This window comes from Pseudochaenichthys georgianus, chromosome 24 (assembly GCF_902827115.2).
Source record: "Pseudochaenichthys georgianus chromosome 24, fPseGeo1.2, whole genome shotgun sequence".
NCBI lineage: Eukaryota > Metazoa > Chordata > Actinopteri > Perciformes > Channichthyidae > Pseudochaenichthys > Pseudochaenichthys georgianus.
In genome coordinates this window covers 12,461,915-12,484,291 of record NC_047526.1, presented here as the reverse complement: position 1 = coordinate 12,484,291, position 22,377 = coordinate 12,461,915, and the positions used below count along the sequence as shown (strand labels likewise).

The window sequence follows — 22,377 nt, the reverse complement described above, 5'->3', positions numbered from 1 at the left end:
AAGTGTGCCTCATCATCTCATGCAACAAACAAAATGTGTCCTCCTCTGGAGTGGCATTAAACCTCCCGCTCTCTTGAGCTAATGTGTTCCTGAGCTAAACTGCCCACATAGGGGTCTTTGTCTTTTGTTTAAATTATACTTCACATAAAGTTCTACACCGCAGTTGTTCTTTATGAGACAATAAGTGTGTAACTTTTGTTTATGCCATATATCAACCGACCATTTCATCTCTATAAATGAACAACATTTTTCTGCTACACTCCTGAATATCACAATGTAACCTGTTCTGGATATGGAAAGAGGAATCGTTCAATAAAGTAAGGATTTCAACACTGTTACCCAGGGATGGCCATGAGAAATATCCCAATTAAATACGTTTTTAGTGAGCGTGATCAGACACAAGTCTATTCAAAAGCCAAAGCATTTGACATATACTGTATGTCTGATGTTCAGATGTTTCCATCCCATACCTCCAATAATGGCCATACTGTATGTTTCATGACAATGGCATATTGTTAAACGTAGAATATACCTTCAATGGCATAATGGCGTATTGAAAAGACTATTATGTATACATTTAACACATTCCTGTATGACTAATTCGAGCTACTAAATAAATATGTTGTGATACAACAAAACATATTTCAAGGGATACATAAATTGTCCTGGATAATGTTATTTTTGAAATTGTATTGTTATATTTGTATTTTTGTTGTGTATAATATATATGTTTACTTTATTTCATTAAGTGGTTTAATATTGTTGCAATCGATTCACTTAGACTTGTCTTATTTTTACGAGAGGAATCCTTATTTATTTTATTGTATATTATTTTTATTATCATACCTATTTACCTCCTTGTGTCTCTTAAACCTGTTAACATTTTATATTTTGTTGCTATGCTGTATATCTGAAAAGGTCTTAACATCTGATCTGAGGGGAATTTCTTGTGGTTTATTTTTAACTTGTGATGTGTGCCATTTTGTAAAGTACTTTGAGCTGCACATGCTGGATGAAAAGTGCTGTATAAACAAAGCTTTATTATGATTAAATATACGAAATAATGTTGTAATCAAATAACGCAGAAGTGTATATATTTTTTGATTTACATCAATTCCTTTAATAACATTACAAACATAATTTGTTTATGCAAAACCATGATGTTCTTTCTACCGTGTTGCCATAAGGAGTTCCATTGCTCAATTTTATTTAAGTTTACAACTCTATCAGCATTTCCAATTGGGAAAAAAAGTCCAGGAGCTAATATGTTTACCTTGAAACGGAATTGAGATAGCAATAGGTGTATAGGAAATATTTTTGGTAGGATAAACGGTGTTTCTAATGTACAGTAGGAGGGAGGATACAGCTTAAAATATATTTCAAAGTATATTATTATATTTAAAAACAAATAAATACGTTTTCTAACATCGATTGCACCATGAGCATTCATTATTTAGATGTTTCTGGTAGCACTAAGGATGCAGGGTCCCTTTGGTTAACATGCTGATGCCACATATCTAGCTTTCCAAAACTGGTTAAATAAACGAGCCCCAAAGCTGTCTTAATATCTTTTAAATAATCAACATTTTAAAACTGCGCGGGTCTTTAAATGATCCTTTTAAACAACTACAATGAAAGCAAGAGAGCCAGGGTGACTATGCAGATGTAAAGTTTAATACCCACACTTTGTCTGCCAAAACAGGAAAAGCAAGGGTAAAAAAAGGACATGTTTTTGGCAGCCCTTCATCAAAAGCATAAAGCAGTGGCCACAAGGGGAGAAGTAAACAGATTAGAAAAGCTATTGACATTTTCACGTTGCAAGGAAGGGGTGTCGAATGGCAGCGAGGATGATAAGGTGTACAGGCATTCGGTCCCCTCTCTCATGTTTTATGTATCTGTGATCACAACTGATCGTGAGAGAAATTAATCAATAACAATGCCGCTGGGATGTGTGGGTGACACATGCCACTGCCCACCCCCACCACCACCTTGTGCCGCCTCCCCCCCCCCTTCCTCCTTCAACACCCCTTGCCACACTCCTCTATTCTCCACCCTCCTTCATTTTCCTCACCCCATCCATTTTGATTCGGGGGCCTGTTGTTCGCCCACGTCTAGGTGAGGGATTTTTACATCCCCGGCGTGCTTGGAGGAACTCCATATGGCCGGGATCAAAGGTGTTGCTGGGTGCATGGTTCTGCTTGGTTGCCAGCCACCGCCGTTAATTAGAAAACAAGATCAGAGGCGGTATTAAAATCCAATTAAGCCCGTATGAACAGATTGCCAAGTGATGTTCACTAATGCATTACTGAGCACCATGCAAATTTTAGTGGCAGCATTTGGCTTTATGTTACGTGTTTGTGTCATTAAGAGTGTGTGTGTATTCAGGAGTGTGCACGAGTGTGTTTATGTGTGGCGCTTGCTGGCTATCCGAGGCTCTGTGACATTGCCTGATCTTTCCCGTGATACACGGCTCTAATCTCATATAAACAATCAGCTAAAGCTCTGCCGAGGCAACAACACCTAGCCACACAATAAGATTGGATGATATTGCTTCTTACAATTAAAGCATAATTGAGAACGCTGAATTATTGATCTGCCATAATTGAGTTCTCTTCATTTGATTTGAATGAGAAAGTACTATGATGCACAGAGAATCCAGCAGATTTGAGATAAATTGCTTGAGAGTAGATACATAGCCTTTCCATTTGGTCTCCGCCGGCCACTCAAAGATATGAATTAAAAGAGGGACAGGAGCACTCCATTTAAATCATTTTTAAATTTGAGATGGCTGTCAGCAGATATAATTAAGCCATGTTAAGGAATTGGATGAGGCACATTAAAATACGTACATAAAAACATTCTGCACAATAAGTGCCAATTTAGTCCACGAGTTTCATTCGCCACAGCAGACAGACAGGGCATATGTACCAAAGACTGACAAGTGGATGCAGCTGGTGGCCTATGGCCCGAAGCCTCCACATTATCTCAGACGAGGGCTGTTAATGTTGGGCTGAATGGAGCCCCTTTTGAGATACAAAATAGCATTCTGATTAGAAAGCCAGGAAATACACATCTGAAGTGCCGGAAATTGTCACAATGCAGAACCACGGCACATTTGGCACAGTCTCAAGCTGGGTATAGAGGAGTAAGATGTTAATGAAGGGATGTGCCTCCATCAAACACATTCAGATGTCTCGTATAGAGGTACGGTTTGTCAGTTTCTTCAGGATATGTTCTTCATGTCATGGGTTGGGTCAAAGTTTTCTTCTTTTAGATGATTATTTGACAAAGAACTGGAGTTTTAAGTTTGCACAGATGTGCTTATAATATTTGTCAGCTCCAATGTTTACCCTTCCAGTAAAGCCACACGATAGGCCTCTGGGTTTTATGGCTGTCCCAAGGCAATACATTTACCTACTATAGGTACAAACCAGCCTGTCCTCCTCCAAAAAATGACCAAATAGGTCGATTGTTCAGCAGTTTATTACAACCTATAGTCACGTTTTAAAGTTTAGCACCTCTAGTGGTCATGTAAGAAACAACAATTTGCGGCATATGCTCCCGTTGATTGCAAACGCTCCGGAGGGCCGTATATTCACTAATAACCCTCTCTGAAAAATCCTAAATTGTAGAATAGTTTGGCCATTACAATGCTTTTTGATTTGATTTCTAGTGAGAAGTGGGCGGTGGTGGTGAAGTCGATAGGGACTTGGCTTGGGAACTGGAAGGTCACCAGTTCAAGTCCCGGCAAGACCAAGTGCTACCGAGGTGTCCCTGAGCAAGGCTGTTCAAAATGGCAGCACACTGCTCCTAACACAAGGATGGGTCAAATGCAGAGAAATAATTTCTCTCGAAGTTTTCATAATAAAACCAGAAGTATTCCCCTCAGTGTCAAATTATTTCACAGTGATATATCTGCAGTACTCATCCACTAAAAAACATCAGTGTATCTTTGTTAATTACACAACATTGATTGGTTTAAATTGTGTACAATGCTATTGTGTTTTTAACCTTCGATTCGGAGAAACAAATAGTTTTTTGGGAGTTTAGGGTGGCCGAAGACACTACACTACCCATAATCCTCAGCAATCGTTTGGGACTACAACATCCGCTTTGCTTGACAAACCCCGTGATTAGTCCTCAAGCTTTGTGATTGGATGTTGGAGCGGCAGTGCGCCAAGGTTACGCCGAGCGTCAAACAGCTCTTTGAAATGGAATGAAACCACGGCAGACTATCCAAAACTGGACTCCAACGGGTCCAGCATTGCTGATATATTTATGATCCACGTCACATATTCAGTTTCGGCGGCATTTCTTCCAGTTTGTCCAGAAGTCTTCTAATCAGGGCTCTATAAATAGAGAACTACAGCATATGTGTTATATTTAATGCAGCCGAACCATGTATTACAATGCCGTTATGTGATGACTTTCAAAGAAAAAAGCAAGCACACTCGGAATAAAGTATTATTTTCTTTTTCTTTTTTAAATGTTTTCGGATTTCACATCGCATAAACACCATATCCCAACGTGCATTGCGGCTAAAACATCCAATCACCGAGCTTCAACAATAGCTGAGGATTGTGGGTAGTTCGATGTTTTAGCCTATCTGAAAAAAGAAATGTGTCTCTCAGAATCGAAAGGGAAAATCTCTGGGAAAAACACAAAAGCAGTGTACACAATTTAAACCAATTAAATGTTGTGTAATTAACAAGGATAAACTGATGTGTTTTAGTGGATGAGTACGGCAGATATCACTGTGAAATCATTTGACAGTGAGGGGAATACGGTTTTATTATGAAAACTTAGAGACCGGCAATACTTTTTTCACCCTGTGAGGGTTGACGCTAACTTTACATTGACGGAAAGACATACACGTTCTCCTGGCGAGACCTCAAATAATCTTCGTAATATCTATCAAACTATAGATCCTACACATCCACTGGACGTGGATTCTAAAAGTACAATATACACTTCTCGCTAGAAATCTAATCAAAAAGCATTTTAATGGCCAAACTATTCTACAATTTAGGATTTTCCATTCAGGGTTATTTGTGAATATACGAGCCTCTGGAGCGTTTGCAATTGCCGCAAATTGTTGTTTATTACACGACCACTAGAGGTGCTAAACTTTAAAACGTGACTATAGGTCGTAATAAGCTGCTGAACAATTGACCTATTTGGTCGTATGAGTTGGAGGACTTGTACAAAACGGTGTAATCTAATGCACTGCAGTACCAATCTGCGACGTAAAGACTCTCCCCACATAAGGACCATGCTGACACAGTAATCAGGGGGTTGGGACCATCAATGAGGGCCCAATAGGTGCATGCGAGCAAGGAACTGTTACTTGTAAAGTCCTGCCAAGAGGCACCTAAAAGGACAACAGAGGCAATACTTTGACAAGACAAACTGTGTATTGGTCCAACTTGGTTTACTACTCTCTAGTAGCAGCAAAGGCAATTCCTTTCTGCACGCACTAAAGGTAAACTTTATGTACAAATGTAATGGTTGTCTTGGAAAAACGTCAGGGTCATCCGGCCTCTGCCTTTAGACTCCCTTGATGTTGCACACTGGATGGTTCATGCCTCATTTCAAGAACAGACTTTTTAGTTCTCAAATGTTAAGCAAATGTTGATCAAGTGTATCTTATGATGCAACAAAACGTTACCAAAACAAGGTTATTTTAGTGCCTATTCAGACGGAAATGTTCTCCAGGGAACTCCAACGCCTGCATTTCATAGGATACTCAGCTCTGATTTAACATTCTGCCACACAATGGAACCACATTAATATCATGAAGTATAGCTGTGCTTTTCCTGATTTGACAAATCAATATATGCACTGTGAGAACGGTCTGTAAGTAGTTCAGAGCCTTGAAGTATAAGTGCATAGAATTACTCCGAGTAGATGTTTAGAATAATGGTCATATGAAATCAGCTCTACACCTTTTACCCCATGTGATGCATTGCTGATCTCTAATGAAGTCTGATTACTGAATCAGGATGTGGGAGTATGCACTTCAGGTTACAAATCGTACTACCTCACATCCAGCATTAAATAGACATATGCCACACATCCATCTTCTGATGCAATGCATACGTTTAATAAAAGCCATGCCTTTCCGAACATGTGGTGGTCGTCAGACATTTTGCCACACTGAATCAAGGGGCATTCATAAACAAATCCCAATGTGTTGGGCAGTCATGATCTATGGTTTGGTTCATGCTGTGTTTCAAACAAGGGTGAATCAATAACCAATCTGTTACAGTGACATTGCCTGATGTCATGAATGGACAGTGGGCATCCTAATTCATATAACAAATCACCTCAGAAAGACTCTCCATTGATCTTTAATTAGAAGCAACTGTTAATCACCTTTATGACTCTCCTCCGTGGCACCATAATGATTTCTGCAGTGAAGCCACAGCCATGTGTTCCAGCCGAAGAACAGCAGCATCAGCAGGGTGTGTTTATGTACACGCCGTTAATGGATCCACTCAGAATATTTTATAATTATTCAATTTATCCCTGGGAGAACAAGAGAATTACAAAGTCTTCATCTGTAACTCTGGCGCTGAAATCCTCTCTTCCTAATGGTCTTTTCAGGCAGAGGGACAAACAATGACCCACAGGAGAGAAATGGCAATTACCTCTAGTAAGGTGCCTACTTCACACACCTGTCACAACACAGATGAACCCATCATAAAAGGCCGGGGGAGCGGGACAAAAACAAGGGAGTTCTCCCCCGGTGACCCTTCAGCTTTCATAGTCTCCCCTCTTTTTCTGCTCAACTATTAAGAAATAAAGGGGTCATCCCCCAGACAGCTCCTTCCTTTATCCCTGCCTCACACACTCATCTCCAACAGAAAACCTTGCTGTGTTCTCGTGTTGGTCGTCAATGAGCATTTGACATCAAGGTTATAATTATCACTTGGTGAAAACAACGGCTTTTAGAGTTCTGTTTTTGGAGAATTATTAGAGGGAATTATTATATTAATGATCAACCATAAGGCCTTCCTGGTAACGGACATCATTATAACCATACATGATTTAACTGGAAACATATAAATGGAAAATCAGTTTGAGACATGTAATACACAGTGCAAATCATTTAATCGTTAGAGTGATTTGAAGCAGCGCTCCAAAACATATTGCATGAAGCATGGCAAAATAAAAATGAATATACATATTGCCATATGTCGCATGTTGGCATCTGGCGTCCTCCTGTGCGAGTTTATGTGAAGGTGGAATCTGGTTCGACTTAACCATGTGGCACATACAGGCCTAAACAAACATGTATTTCAGATGTCTGGCTGTAAAAAGCAGATAAAAAGCAACGTCTATATGAGAAAATAATTTGCTTATAAAATTAATAGATCTTCATACTTGAGTGTTATTCCTTCATGTGTTTTATGGCTCCCTCTTAAAATAATGAAACAGAAATAAAATCCCAAGGGGGAAATATCCAAGTTTTATTTACAGTCGTTCACATCAGCGTGATTTCCTTTGATGAGCTTTGGTCATTTATTGTCAAATTTCCTCATTTATCCGTCTCACCTCACACACTCAATTTGAAGTGCACAAAGAACAGTGAATCCTTTATTCTCCACAGAGATTCCTCACATTTGAATACCTTTGTGGTATGAAAACCATATCATTAAGTACATTGCAGAAATAGAGGAGGCATCAGATTCCATTACCATGTACAACTGCTTAACTCCTGACTTGTGTTTTCTCCCCCACAATGTGCAGGATGTGTACAAACCAGTGTTAAAATCTACCCCCAGCCATTGCACACGTCCCAATTGCCTTGTGATTAACGCACAATAAAAGAATGTGATGGCTTAAAGAAGCAGCAGGAAAAGCTGCCCAGTGAAAGATGGGTGTATAGCGCACTCTATAATTAAGCCAGTCTGCACTTGATGAAAGTAGATCATACTGGCGGGCCACGGCTTCACAGCCAGTTTGTTTTTACGACATAATTACAGTCCAAATCAAATGAGAAGATTTAATATTGCACCACGACGAGCATGTGCCCCAATGCCAACAATGACACTGACCCCCCTGAGGCAAGGTGTGCGGGGGGGCAGGTCGGGCGTCAGGAAGCCGACAGCAGAGAAGCTTCCCCACCGCGGCAGCTATCTACCTGTGTCTGGGCCCATATGGGAGGTCTGACACCAATGGAATTACGCTGACAGTGGGACAGAGGTGAGGAAAAGAGAGACAATCTCTTGAAATAAGGGGGAGTGAGCTATGCAGAGAGAAAGTTTATCTGGAATGAATCAATCAAGTAGAAGTACTCGCGGCGGGAGAGGAAACGGAGAACAAAAGAACTAAGAAAGGAAAAAAGACACAAGTGAGGTTATGAGATGAAAAGAAAGCAGCAGACTTAAATGCACAGACAGCAAGGGTGTGGCTGAAAGGCAAAGATAAATAAACGTTTTGCTTGACTGTGTTTCCATGGCGAAGGAAACAGCCGAAAGTTAAGGAAGGCTTTGACGATCATTACCCAATGAGTTGTTTTAGGCCTATTCCAAAAGTAGGAATCTATGTAAACAAGGCTTGATACTCCCTTTGTTCTCAAAAGAATGTCCATATCAAAAGCTAAATTGATTTCAATTGAATGCAATTTCATTTAATTTCAAACCTTTATTTATACAGATAAATCTCATTGAGATCATTGATCTCTTTTTCAAGGGAGACCTGCTCAAGTAGTTCCACATGAAACATAAAAACATAAATAGAACAACAAAAGGACATCATACAGCATCATTTACATAATTATCCACATAAACAGGTACCAATAGCTTCCGATTGAGTAGCATCCAACCGAGCTTTAAAAACATTTAGTGGCACCAGATTGTTCAGTTTCCATTTAATTTGCAGACTATTCCAAGACAGAGGAGCTGCGCATCTAAAAGCTGTCTTCCCTAAGACAGTCCTAGCAGTTGGCACATTTAATAAAACCACAGCATTCGATCTCAGGCCGTAGCCACTTACAATTTTCCGTGAGATCAGGGAGCAGATATAAGATGGAAGTTTCCCTAACATGGCTTTGTATATAAAAATGTACCAGTGACTGAGCCTCCGTACAGTTAGTGAAAGCAAACCAGCCCTTGCATACAGGGTACAGTGATGGGTTAATGCTTTACAGTTTGTCACAAATCTCAGTGCACTGTGATACGCAGCATCTAACTTGACCAGGCAATTGGCAGGTGCATTCATATAGACCAGATCCCCATAGTCCAGCACAGGTAAAAAGGTCACAGTAAGCCTTTTCCTGGCCTCAAGCGAGAAACAGGACTTGTTCCTGTAGAAGAAACCTAGCCTAACCCTCAGCTTTTTAAGCAGGTTATTGACATGAAGTTTAAAAGTGAGACAATCATCAAGCCAGATACCAAGGTATTTGTAACAGGTAACCACTTCAACTTTTATTCCTTGCGTAGTTACAATATCTAAAACAGGCTCTGGTGTCTTTTTAGCTTTAGAAAAGAGCCTTACCTTGGTTTTCTCAACATTTAAAAGAAGCTTTAGTTCAGATAGCTGAGTCTGAATAATGTTAAAAACAGCCTGTAATTTAACACCAGACTCCTTAATGGAGGGACCTGCACAATACATCACGGTATCATCCGTATAAAAATGTAAAGTAGCTTCATCCACATTTTCACCTAAACTGTTGATGTAGATGGAGAATAAAACAGTTGACAAGGACAACAGTTGAAAATTAGCCTGCTGGCTAATACTGGCTCATTTACAGCAATGTGAATTAATGTGCACTGTCCTTTAAATAAAATAAACAAACAAACAAACAAACAAAAGTGGACCTAAAACAGAACCTTGGGGAACACCATTTTCAATGTTAAACCACTCAGAAGACAGCCCATCAAAAATGAACACATTGGGACCTTTCAGAGAGGTAGTTTACAAACAACCCCACTGCATGGCTGGATAGGCCTATACTGGCTAGCCTCTGCTTTAAAATGTGATGATCGACGGTGTCAAACGCTTTTGAAAGGTCAATAAATAGAGCTGCACAACTCTGCTTATTATCTAAAATACTCGCCACATCATTCACCACTTTCATTGTGGCAGTGATGGTGCTGTGTTGCTTTCTGAAGCCTGACTGATGTTTAGACAGGATGTCATTTGTACATAAAAACACCTTTACCTGTTCACTCACTAAGCGTTCAAGAACCTTAGCCAGAACTGACAACTTAGAGATTGGCCTATATTTATTTAATAAGGTGGCCTCCCCTCCTTTTAGCAAAGGCAGGACATATGCTGACTTCCACAATTTTGGAATTGTGTTAGTGCTGAGGGAGAGGTTAAAAGGAGTAGTGAGAGGTGGAGCAATACAATCTGCAGCTATCTTTAAAAAGAAAGGTTCTACGTTGTCCAGGCCAGCCGGTTTCTTAGGATCTAACTTGGTTAAAGCTTCACGAACAACATCAACAGTAAAAGGGGTAAAACTAAAAGGGTTTTCCAACACACGTTTTTCAGAGTCACATACTGTAGTGTTCACAGAAGCAGAGTTAGTGACAGAATCAAATAGAGAACCACAGGACACAAAATGCTCATTAAAGCAATTTAGCATAGTAGCCCTGTCCGATATAGAGCCAGATGCTGTGGTAATGCACGGAGGTAGCTCATTACGGATATCGCCGGTGGATAACGATTTAATGGCTTTCCAAAATGTTCCAGGATTATTCTGATTCTTTGTGGTTACTGACAGATAGTACTTTGATTTAGCACTTTTGATTTGCGATGTGAAGCTATTCCTTAGCTGCCTAAAACGCAGCCATTCTACCTCTGAGCCTGATTTCCTAGCCTTTGCCCAGGCCTTGTTTCTCTCATGAAGGAGACTGGACAGATTAGCAGAAAACCAAGGATTGTCTCGTCCCTTTACTCTAAATGTACGCAGGGGTGCATGTCTATCAATGATCTCCATAAAACCAAGATACAAATAAGACCATGCGGTTTCTACATCAGCACACAGATCGATTTTACCCCAATCAAAATCAAACAGATCATGCACAAAACCCTGCTCCACAAAATGTTTTTTGTCTCTCTTAATGATAATGCGAGGTTTAACCTTTTGGACCTTAGTGTCCCTAATTGTGGCTACAACACAGTGATCACTCAGATCATTTGCAAATACTCCCACAGATGAATATTTATGGGGAACATTAGTTAAAATGAGATCAATTAGGGAGGATTTATTAGGGGACTTAATGTTAGGGCGAGTAGGACTGTCCACAATCTGAGTAACATTTAAAGAGATACAAAGGTTTTTAAAATCCTCTGACACTGCAGTTAACCAGTCCCAGTTAAAATCTCCAAGTAGCACTATTTCCTTGTAGTCTAGTTGTGATAAAAGATTTGCTAGTGAAGACAAGGAGTCTTTGACAGCTGAGGGGGGTCTGTAACAACTCACCACCATGACCTGTTGACCCTTTGCCACTTCTATATTTATGGCTAAAAATTCTAATTGCTTACTGATCGATTTGGAAACTAATGTGGTTACATTGAACTTATTCTTAACATAAATGGCAACGCCACCACCTTTATTAGGCCGGTCGGTACGATACACATTAAAACCATTTAAGGCAATGTCAGAGGCCAAAATAGATTTGTTTAGCCATGTTTCTGATAAAACAATGACGTCAGCGTCAGTCGAGCTCGCCCAGATACGGACAAAATCTAGTTTACCTAACAGACTGCGCACATTCAAGTGGATGAAACCCAACCCAGACCTAGCTTTAAAATCAGCAGGAGTAGCGATTTGACTACTACTACAGGGCGGACCAGGGTTAGGTTGTACATTTCCTGACAGTAATAACAAAACAAAAAACAGGCATCTTTTCCTCTTAAACGACACACATACATTGTCATCTAATTTAGAAACACCGGAAAAGTCTGCGAGAGTGTGATTAGAGCTTAAGAAGCAGTCCTGAAGAACCATCATCGCAGGAAAACAAAAAAGACAAACATATTTTGTCGAACAGATTGTCTGTGACAAGGCAACCGGTAATTGTTTGAGCAACACATCCGAACCTTTGCAGGGGACGCCCACTGCGGGTGGCAGAACAGACCTGAATCCAGTAGACTTCTCAGAATGACTAGAGATCTTCTCATAGTCCAAAACAGTTAACAGGCACAGCAGAATCCCGATATGGGCCATTTTCCCAGACCAGCACACAGTATCCGCGATGTTCCTGGAGCAAAATCAGCACAGCAGCAAAGGACAGGCGAAAACAGCAGCGTGGAAGCGCTCCGGTCCCTCCGTGGTATCCCCGGGGTGAAAGCAGGCCTCTGCAACCGCAGAACCAGGACAGGTGGAAAGCAGCCCCCAGTGGTGGTAAAATCCTCCTCCGTACAGCAGCACACGCCCGGTGGAAGCAGGCCAAGCCCGAAGCGTGGATCCACTCCATCTCTCCGCGACGACTCCGGGATAAAAACCTCTCCAGTACAGCCGTATTCTACAGGTGGGAGCAGGCCTCCGTAGATCGCAGATCGCATGCAGCAACAGGTGGAGCCGCTCCGTCTCTTCGCGACGTCTCCGGAGGAACACCTCAGTACAGCCGTACTCGACAGGTGGGAGTAGGCCTCGGCAGATCGCAGACAACTAAAACTACTACTTGTATAAGCAGGGATGGCTAAAAGTTTGTAAGCAGGAGAGCTACTGTAGATGCTAACAGATGCTAGATGCTAACAGGTAGTGCGAGCCTGTAGAAATTGCGACTGCCTCCAATGACAGCGTAGGATCAATGACGGATGTCTGCTTGTCTGATGGATTAGATTATATCGCTTTCAATGCCATGTGAGCGGGTTAGGGTAACCGTTAGGGTAAGGGTTGGCAAAGTTGGTAGTGGCGCGGTCTGGGTTGTGGGAATGTTGGATAATGAAGCAGTAATCTCTGTAGCACTTTCTGACGCCTCTGTCCCTCAATATAGTGACAAAGTAACTTTACATTTATGTGTTAGCAAGTTTATTTGATCAATTATGATATTCATGGATGTATTGAAGCCACTGTTGTGTGACATGATGCTCCAAACCTGTAAAGGCCAAAACTCTTGGGTTACAAGTAAAGAAATCTCTCCATCTACACCAGTTCTCAAAAGCTTCGTTTTCAGTGACCTTTTGGTTGTGGGCAAGAGACCAAAAACCATAGAAAGAGTTACTTTTACAAAAATACCCATCTACATGTGGACAAGTCCTTTGTGGTAAAAACAGGGTTGGTTGTAGTCAAATCAGTTTAAGTGGATCACATCAGTTTTCATGTCCGTTCACTCATTGGCAGTGCAAAATACTTTTAAGGAAAGTTTAAGGTCAAACAATGGATTCTAGTTTTCCTTAAGAATTTCTGAATATAGGGGGAAGTAATTACAGGAACCATAAATTGTCATTTCTGTTTAAACATGAGTCCCGTTTTGATGCTTGACGACATGGTTACGACGTAAACGACCAAAACCTCCCACCGAGTGGCTTCAGTGTTTTTCCTCCCTCTTAAAAGAGTCTGTATTTCCTGTCCTTTAGTTACACGCTCAACATTACCACAAAGCCTTTGTTGCTTTGGGTCAGATTCCCCCAGAAGAGAGAATCTTCCCGAGCCACAGCTGTTGAGTGACCACGCTCGACCACACTGCTCTCTGTCATCTGACCACCCTTCCAAATTGCTCTCCCTGCTTTCCCGCCATCCATTACCTCCTTTTTTACCCTCTTTTCCCGAGAGCAGCCAGCTGGGCCGGATTTACTCTGGTCACTGTGTCGCCCAGTCTTCTTGCTGTGCGGGCAGCGCTATTTGACTGGGTACTGGTCAGGGCCGGTAGATTAGTGAGTGTATATCTACAGAGGGGCCAGTGGGGCCTGAGCCCTGTGATCCAGTTGAAAGTCGGGTCTCTGCGGTGGACTTGTGGTTCCGTGTGGTCGAGGACGTGGACCACAATCCCTGCTGACACCCTGTTCCCCGAGGACGTGGTTTTACTCCAAGCCATGATTTCCCATTGCCCGCTCCGCGACTCTCTGTCTGTGACTACAGGGCCTCTGCCCAGCGCTTCATGGTGAAGAGGATACGGCACCTCCTCACCACTGGAGCTTTAGGCCACTTTTCTCCCACGGCGCTGGGCACACAGCAAGGGGGGGCCTTCTCCTAAACAAGCTCAAAAGAGAGCTTTTTTAACCTCATGTCACATGTGAACTGCACAAGATGGGCTGGTGGCAGAGAAGTGGCCGGAATGTGTGGCCACCTGATTATATGGAAAGTAGCGCTTTAAAAAAATAGACACTTCAGTATGGGCCAAAATAAGCTTTATAATAGGATGCTTGAGGTTCTGATATGAGTTACAATTGTGAAATACAATTACATAACTGAATGTCACTTTGATAAAGAAAAATATGTGCAATGCCATACATACACAATGCATCCTCTATCCAGAGCCTTTTCTTATCAAGCTCCACATTTGTGGAATCAGCTTCCAGTTTGTGTTCGGGCGGCAGACACCCTATCCGTTTTTAAGAGTGCGCTTAAGACCTTCCTTTTTGATAAAGCTTATAGTTAGGGCTGATTAGATTCAGCCTCTAGTTTTGCTGATATAGGCTTAGTTTGTCGGGGGACATCTTACTTCTTCCTTCTCTCTGTCTGTACCTGTGTACTCTCATGTTCCGATTAACCCAGCTTCCCCAAATGTCTTTCTTTTTGGTGTCTATATACGCCGGGATCCGGAGTCATGGATGATCCTGCGGTCCTGTGTCCTGGATCGCGAGCGCTGGATCTTGAGTCGTGGCTGTGGTCCTGGATCATAGGTCCTGGATGGATATCCTCGTGGATTCATCTTCCTATTATACACACATGCATTTCCACACATTTGGACTACCTATGTTGTAAATGTATTATCTTTTCAATTTACACACGGCATCTATTGCACGTCTGTCCGTCCTAGGAGAGGGATCCCTCCTCTGTTGCTCTCCCTGAGGTTTCTCCCATTTTTCCCTTTAAACTGGGTTTTCTCCGGAAGTTTTTCCTTGTACGATGTGAGGGTCTAAGGACAGAGGGTGTCGTATTGTCATACGGATATTCTGTACAAACTGTGAAGACCACTGAGACAAATGTAACATTTGTGATATTGGGCTATATAAATAAACATTGATTGATTGATATTCGTTTAAATAGATGAATGCAAAAAGAAAGAGAAGACCATTTGACTTTATGACCTTTAATCAATTTCTTCAACCATTTAAAACATCTGCCACCACAAACCGTTTTCAGATTGTCACGCTATTGCAATTGTTACGTCAATAGTTGCGCCATGGCTAGGTTAAGAACTGTGGGAATGTCACATGTTCTCAACATGCACATTTCTGCTGACCATAAGACCAAAATCCTCAACATGGCACCCAGATGTCAGCCTTCAGGCAAAAACACACACACACTGTTAGGAAAAGTCACAATCAGATCCCTCCTGCAAACAGCAAAACTTCCAAACATCATCAGGGTAAGGCAATTTGTAGCTGATTATTTTCGGACTATTTTGACATTGAAATTACAGTTTTTCATTGAATTATACATAATGTTGTGACACTGATGCAGTGTGTGGCCTGTTGTGTGTGGCAAGGTCTGGCAAACATCTCAAATTCCTCCCGATTTGACTTTCTCACACAAACCCGCCCTGCACAAGTCTCCTTTCCTTTATCTCTCCTCTATCTCCACTCTATTGTGTTTCTTCTCTCTCTTCTTCTACTTTCTCTGTGAGCTAGCACACACACACACACACACACACACACACACACACACACACACACACACACTCTCACAAACACACTGTTATGCTATCCAATGGCCTGTAGTCTCAAGCGAGGACAGGCTTGACTGCTGTTGGCCTGATATCAAGAAATACCTGATGGGTCCCCACACTCATGCCAGGACTCATTTATGAAGCATAAGGCTGTCAACAGCTACCTTCAGTAAAAAAAAAGTTGTGTGTCACACTCTCATTTCTATTGTTGTTGTCATTTCTGAAAAGTGGCACAATGTAAAATATGTTTTAATTAGGTAATGATCAAGACTCTACAATCTATGTGTCTTGATGTGTCTTGTCTTGCCCATTAACGACAAGATTCCTAACTGACAACATGGTAGGTATTTCAACCATTCAAACTCTGAGACCTTTATATATCACACTAACTTCTACCACAGTTTGCATTGCCTTTAATGACTAATGCATTTTTGGAGATAAAGTCAGCGGTTTCTAAAATTTTAATTCCTTAGTACGAAATGTGGCAATTTTCTGTTCTTGTATTGCTTTAATTTAGTTACAGACTTTCTCGTTTCCAGGGATGGCCTAGCCAAAAACACTGAATGCAGATTTTATTAGAGTTTTTATTACACTGGTTTTATTTCGATGACATTCGGTTGAATTTTGTAGCTGCTGATAAAAACAACATTAAGATTTAATTATTTTATTCAAGTATTTCCAAAACTGGTTGGTTTCCTAACCCTAAAATATATATATGAATTCTGACTTTGTGGAGCAATAACTCATGAGAAACAAGAACGCATTATTGTGAATGCAATCATGTAAAGTTATCATGTAGGGTATTGTTTTAACTCATTCAGAAAAAGCAATGATGTAAAATAAACCCTTGTCTTATATTGTTGTGAATGAGTCAACATAAAAGATTTCAAATGTGGTAAAATATGACTAAACAAGACAAATGATGTTCCCTCCTGCTTCATATCTATTCATTGATAAAGAAATATATTTGTTCATAATCTCTGAATCTGTAGTTTCCGCAATGAACAAAATAAATGTTGTGGAAACCATATTAGAATCGTTTTTTTTATAATTAGCACATCTTTCTAAGTATTAATCCAGTATGGGCTAGCAGCTGTTTGCTGGCAATGAAACACGGTTCCACACCCTAAAGACAACATCAGAGTAGGAGGCATACTACATTAATAGCAGCCATTTCTGATGGTTAGTATGTAACCTTGTTGATATAGCGTAAAAATGCATGATTCACATGTGTGGTATTTTTCCAACAATGTTATTTTGTTTTCGCCCTCCGACAGAAGTAGATAACACATTTGTGTTGGTGTTAACAGATGAGGCATGTCTTGAGGAATAGGCAGTAATGCTGGTATTGTAAAAAAATAGTTGTGTAGCTGTACACTAAAACTATGGAGCTGTGCCAGTGTGTGTTAGAAAAAAGGAAGATGAAATAATCAGAATAAAAAGCTGCTTCAATCATAGAGCAATTGCAACATTTATTGAAGTGTTGGCTTTCTTGTATTGATTTTTCAACACATTACAAAAATACATATATGTTCAAAACAGCAGATGTGTACTGTTCTGAAATCACTTTTTTTCACAATGATGCACTCCCCCCCCCCCCCCCCCCCCCCCCCCCCCCCACTCAAAAAGAAAAGAACAAGGAAACCATTTTTTGTACAAAGAGTATAAGGTGAAAGGTGTGAAAAGTGAAATATGAAAATTACAGTTGTAAGTGCCGTCACATGACCTTCAACCAACCTTGAGAAAAAACAAAAAACATAATGTTCATGAATGTCTCTGATTGATTTGGAAAAGGATTTCCACATAATGCATTGCATTCCCCTGCCGAAATGTCTTCCTTTAGGATCATCTTATTCTTATAAATCTTTTTTTGTTTTAATATAATTTTATTTTACATCCATGGAGGATAGCTTCACCAAATCAACAACAGGAAATTCACTCAAAATTAAATATAAAAAAAGAGACCGAAAGTCAATAATGGCACCACGTTTGTTAGATAAAGATAATCTGGCATGATTCTGCAATATTACATTTCCAAAAAATTGTCTTCCCATACAGTGAACAAGTAATCATACAGAAACATATTCATGAAGATAAAATCCCTCCACCAGGATAATCATACAAAACTGCTATGGCATTCAAAAACATTTGAAAGAACATTGGCAAAAAACAATACTTTATCATCATTTTTAAACACTTACACAGAGTATTTAATTAATGGCATACTTCAACACTGTAAACATATTGTAAGACTGAACGTCCATGTGTGATTTGGATCTCTGTTAGGGTTTCACTATTCATCTGTGCATGTGATAGATTTCATTGTTGTATGCCTCATTTTGGACTAACAGATATGTGGTCTTCGCATCATTTCCTTTCTAAAAATCAGCAAAAAAGAGGAATTTGCACCCTTTTCTTTTACCAAAACAAAATGGCGCACACAAAACCTGACAATAGCTCGTCGAACTTTCAAGTGAAGATGATTGTGATGATTTGCAGCACTAAAATGAAAGATGTAGTCTCAATCTCCTTTCATGTGGTTTCCAGTCTCCCTCCCTCTCTCGCTCGCTCTGTCTCACACTGACGGTCCGTTATAAGATGTGGCCAGTAGATGTGCATTTGGGTACGGAAAAAAACACACTTTTCATATGCTTCCAATTTCATTTGAATGACTCTTCTCCCTGGCCAAGGTCTTGCTCTCTCTCCCTCTATTTCTTTCTCTTCATTTCTCCGTTCCAATCTTTCATTTTACTATAAGAATAGCCCCTACTCAAGGTCGCCTGGCCTGCCCCCATTGCAGCTGTGCTCGAAATTATCATAACTCATATAGGCTATTTTTTTTTTTCTCTCTCTTTACCAGATTCATTTCAGGATGAACGATGCAGAAAATAAAAAAACGTAATCCCCAAAAGTCACGAACATGCACACTGTCTCAGAATCTGTTACTGGGAGTTAAACCCGTATCACTTTGTGAGGCGAATGAACAGGCTTCCTTTTAAAAGCCGCTCTAATGCATGAATCTGAGCTAGTGAACTGTGAAAAGACGCCGTCGGAGAGCGAGGCTTAGAGCACACTGCGGAGAGAAGAACACACACACACGCTAACACATATTGATATGAATTTCATTTGGAACTGTTTTTCAGATCCTAAGGGGACACAGGGAGTCGACCCGGGTCGGAGAGAGACGCCACCGCGGACACGAGAAGAAGATGCAGAGTGATTTAGAACGTGTTACAATTGTTGAAGTTGCTTTAGCTTAACAAATTGCCTTTGAGTTAGCACATATGGGTTGGGGGGGTGGGAGTGGGTGAGATAATTAAGTGGGTCTGATAAAGCAAAAATGAATTTTACACTTAGCATATACGGTGGGTGATGCAAACAGCTGGTCTTCTGATTGTTTCGTTTGTAGGCCATCTTTCACGTACAGTCGGGGCTACTTTGACATGTAAAAAAAATGAATATATTTACAAACCATAAACAGGACTGTCCTCCTTCTCACATTAATCACAAGTAGTCTTAACTTATTCAACATATTAAATATGGTATTTTTAATTCTACATTGGGAATGTAATAAGCATCAATTAAAAGGTACCTCCTATGAAGTGCAACCTTGATTTGTGTCCTGTCCAAAGCAGGACATCAATACAGTAACTGCATTAAGGAATTATTCACACGCCAATATTTAAAAGGACAAATTCCCTGAATAAATTAATCAGGTCTTTAAGATTATGATGGATTTTTGAAATCCAGCATGATGTTTTATTGTCAGGCTGACATTCAGTGCTTTAGGCCTGCATGAGGGAGTGGATTGTAGTCGCTGCTGCAGTTAATATAGAAAACAATTATTTTAACTTTAAAAAGCTAACTGCTTTGCACAATTTATCTCGCACATGATAATAAGCTTCCTTAAAGGAGAAAAAAAGAGAACATTTGTATTAAGGATGACTTCTTCCCATTGCATTTTAGAAAAAAAAACATTTTAGCACATTTCAAAACTAACTCCATATGAAATCCCACAAAGATGTACCTGCACATGCCAAATATCATTACAAAAATCCAATAAATACAGAAATTATTGCACAGTAGAAAGGCTCCATGGATTGCTAACTGATCAAATCCTCAGACAGTTTGCCAAGAAACACCAAGTTGTGCATTCCAGACAAGTTCTCATTAAAGTTTCCCTTTGTTTATATTCTCAGGTGGCAGTTTCTGTGACAAGAAAAAAAGATGAACATCAATCAGTCTCATTTTTTTTTAAGAGAGAGAGATTATCCAGCCAAGCCCTATAACTGAAGAAGTGGTTATAGGGATCTCGTGTGTGCATGTGTCTGCTTTCGTGTTTGTGTGTGAGTGTTTGCGTGTGTACATTGTTGGCTGTATAACTAATGGTTGCTGGCTTAAACTCTGTCCGCCTCCTCCAGTTTGACCTCACTGGCCATCAAATGTTCGCCATGCCATTTCTTCATGTGTTTCTCCAGCGTGCTGTAGACGCTGAAGGGCATGTGGCAGATGTCGCAGCGGTACACATCCTTTCCAAATTGCCCGTGGGTCTTCATGTGGCGTGTCAGCTTGGAGCTCTGGGCGCAGGCGTAGCTGCACAGGTCGCATTTGTAGGGCCGTTCGCCCGTGTGGCTGCGTCTGTGCACCGTCAAGTTGCTGCAGTTCTTGAACACCTTGCCACAGTACTCGCAGGTGTCATTCCTCCTATCCTTAGAGCTGGGGGGCCTGCCGGGTCCGGGTCCCCGCAGGAGGTGAGGAGTGCTGCTGCCACTGCGGCCCGAGGCACTTCCTGCTTCCATCAGCTCTCCGGGCGGGGTGCAGTAACGGAGACTCCCCGTCTCTGAGGAGGAGTGCTCGGAGGAGGTGCCGAACGGCGACTGACGGGAATCTGTGAATCCCATGAAGGGTTCTCTGATGAAGTGGCGCGAAGCAGCGTAGCCAGCCAGAAGCTGAGAGTAGACATTCTCAGGGGAGATGAGGGGTAAGGTTGGGGGAAGCTCCAGCTGTTCTTTCTCTATCTTGATCCTCTTGTTGTTGGAGGGATTCGGGCTGGTGATTGGGGTGGGCCGACGCTGGAACAACCCGGGGAAGGAGTCTACTTCGGATATACTGATTCTGCCGTTCATCACAGGCCTCTGTTCCATCTGCTCGTCTCGCTGTCTGTCCTGCTGCTTCTCATTCTCTCTCTCTTCACCCCTCTCTCCAGCGACTCCATTGGGCTGTCTCTCCATGCTTCTCTTGCTAAGGTTAAGTCTAAGGTGATTGTCCAGGTGGTTGTACGGGTGCATGATGCCCACCCCACCACTGTCACTTACTCTATCCCTGACATCACTCAATTGTTTTTCCCCAGGACAATGTCTGGGGCCATTCGGCCTTTTCGGGCCGAACTCCTGGGAGTCGTCACTTAAGTTGGAATCTGGCCGACTGCCATTCCTCAGTTCTTCCTCCTCTTCCTCTTCTTCCTCTTCTTCTTCCTCCTCTTCTTCCTCCTCCTCCTCATTGTCCATGCCCATCCCTCTTAAATTCCCCTCCCTGCTCTTTTCCTCACCTTCTCCTCCATCCTCTCTATTTCCCTGCTCTGGGGAACCACTCATGGACCCGCACTTGTTGTGCATATGTGTCTTCATGTGCCTCTTAAGCTTGCTGGCCTGGGAACAGGCATGGTCACATAGATGGCACTTGTACGGCCTCTCGCCTGTGTGACTGCGTCTGTGGACGATCAGGTTGCTCTGGAACTTGAAGACCTTGCCACAGAACTCACAGGATTTTGATTTCGCCTGGCTCGGGTTCTGACCCTGGTTTTCGGGAGGGCTGGAAGAACCGTGTCCCCCCTGAGAAGTGGGCGGAGGGGGATAGGTGAGAAACGCCGGGGGCTTGGCACCAGGCTGGAAAAGCGTGGGACTCAGCAAGCGGTGCATGGGTGGCACACGGTTGGGCGATAGAGGAGGAGTGGGCCCCCCATTATTGGTCGTGTTGCCCGCCAGTTCTCTCAGACGTCGGGAGAAGTCCATGGAAGGGGGATCCATGGGGGTCATCCGCATCACCCTCTCAAAGGCACTGGGGTGCTGGGACAGCAGCCCCATCTCTTCTCCCAGACGATCTAGAGGGAGTCTAGGGGGCGGGTTAGGGCTGACAAAGGGCGGTGTTGCAGGCAGTCGGGTCTCCATGTATCGCGGGGGAGGGGGGTGTTCCCTTAGTAGGGGCGCGGCCATGCGGAGAAGGTGGAATGGGTTGTTGGCATCGCCAAGGAAATTGGGGAGAGGGGAGCGAGGCAGGGCTTCAGTGAAGGGGGGAGGCAGAACCATGCGCGGAGTAAGGGAGCAGTTGACTGGGTGGTGGTCCAGGTAGATGCGGATGCCATGAGTGTGCTGGGCATGCTGGAGCAGGAACCAGGCGCTGGTGAATGTCTGCTTACAGGTAGTGCAGATGTAGCTGGATGGCTCATTTTTATCTGTAGATCAAAAGAAACAAAATCCCCATCAGTATTGTAAAAAAAGAAGATATGCTGTAAAAAAACACCATTTTATCTGTTAATTCAAACCAACATATTACTTGCATGTTCCTTATCAACCTGTGTGAACATGTG

At 41.9% G+C, this 22,377-nt stretch overlaps 1 protein-coding gene across 2 annotated transcripts in view; it reads right to left on the bottom strand.

Moving 5' to 3' along the window:
- Nucleotides 1–17,412: 17,412 nt before the first annotated feature.
- bcl11bb (BCL11 transcription factor B b) overlaps nucleotides 17,413–22,377 on the bottom strand; it is a 30,077-nt gene continuing 25,112 nt past the window's right edge. For both annotated transcript variants that reach the window (XM_034076458.2, XM_034076457.2), the window contains one exon: nucleotides 17,413–22,242. In XM_034076458.2, coding sequence (XP_033932349.1) covers nucleotides 20,189–22,242 — 2,054 coding nt within the window. In that variant the 3' untranslated portion in view covers nucleotides 17,413–20,188. The remainder of the gene's footprint in view (nucleotides 22,243–22,377) is intronic.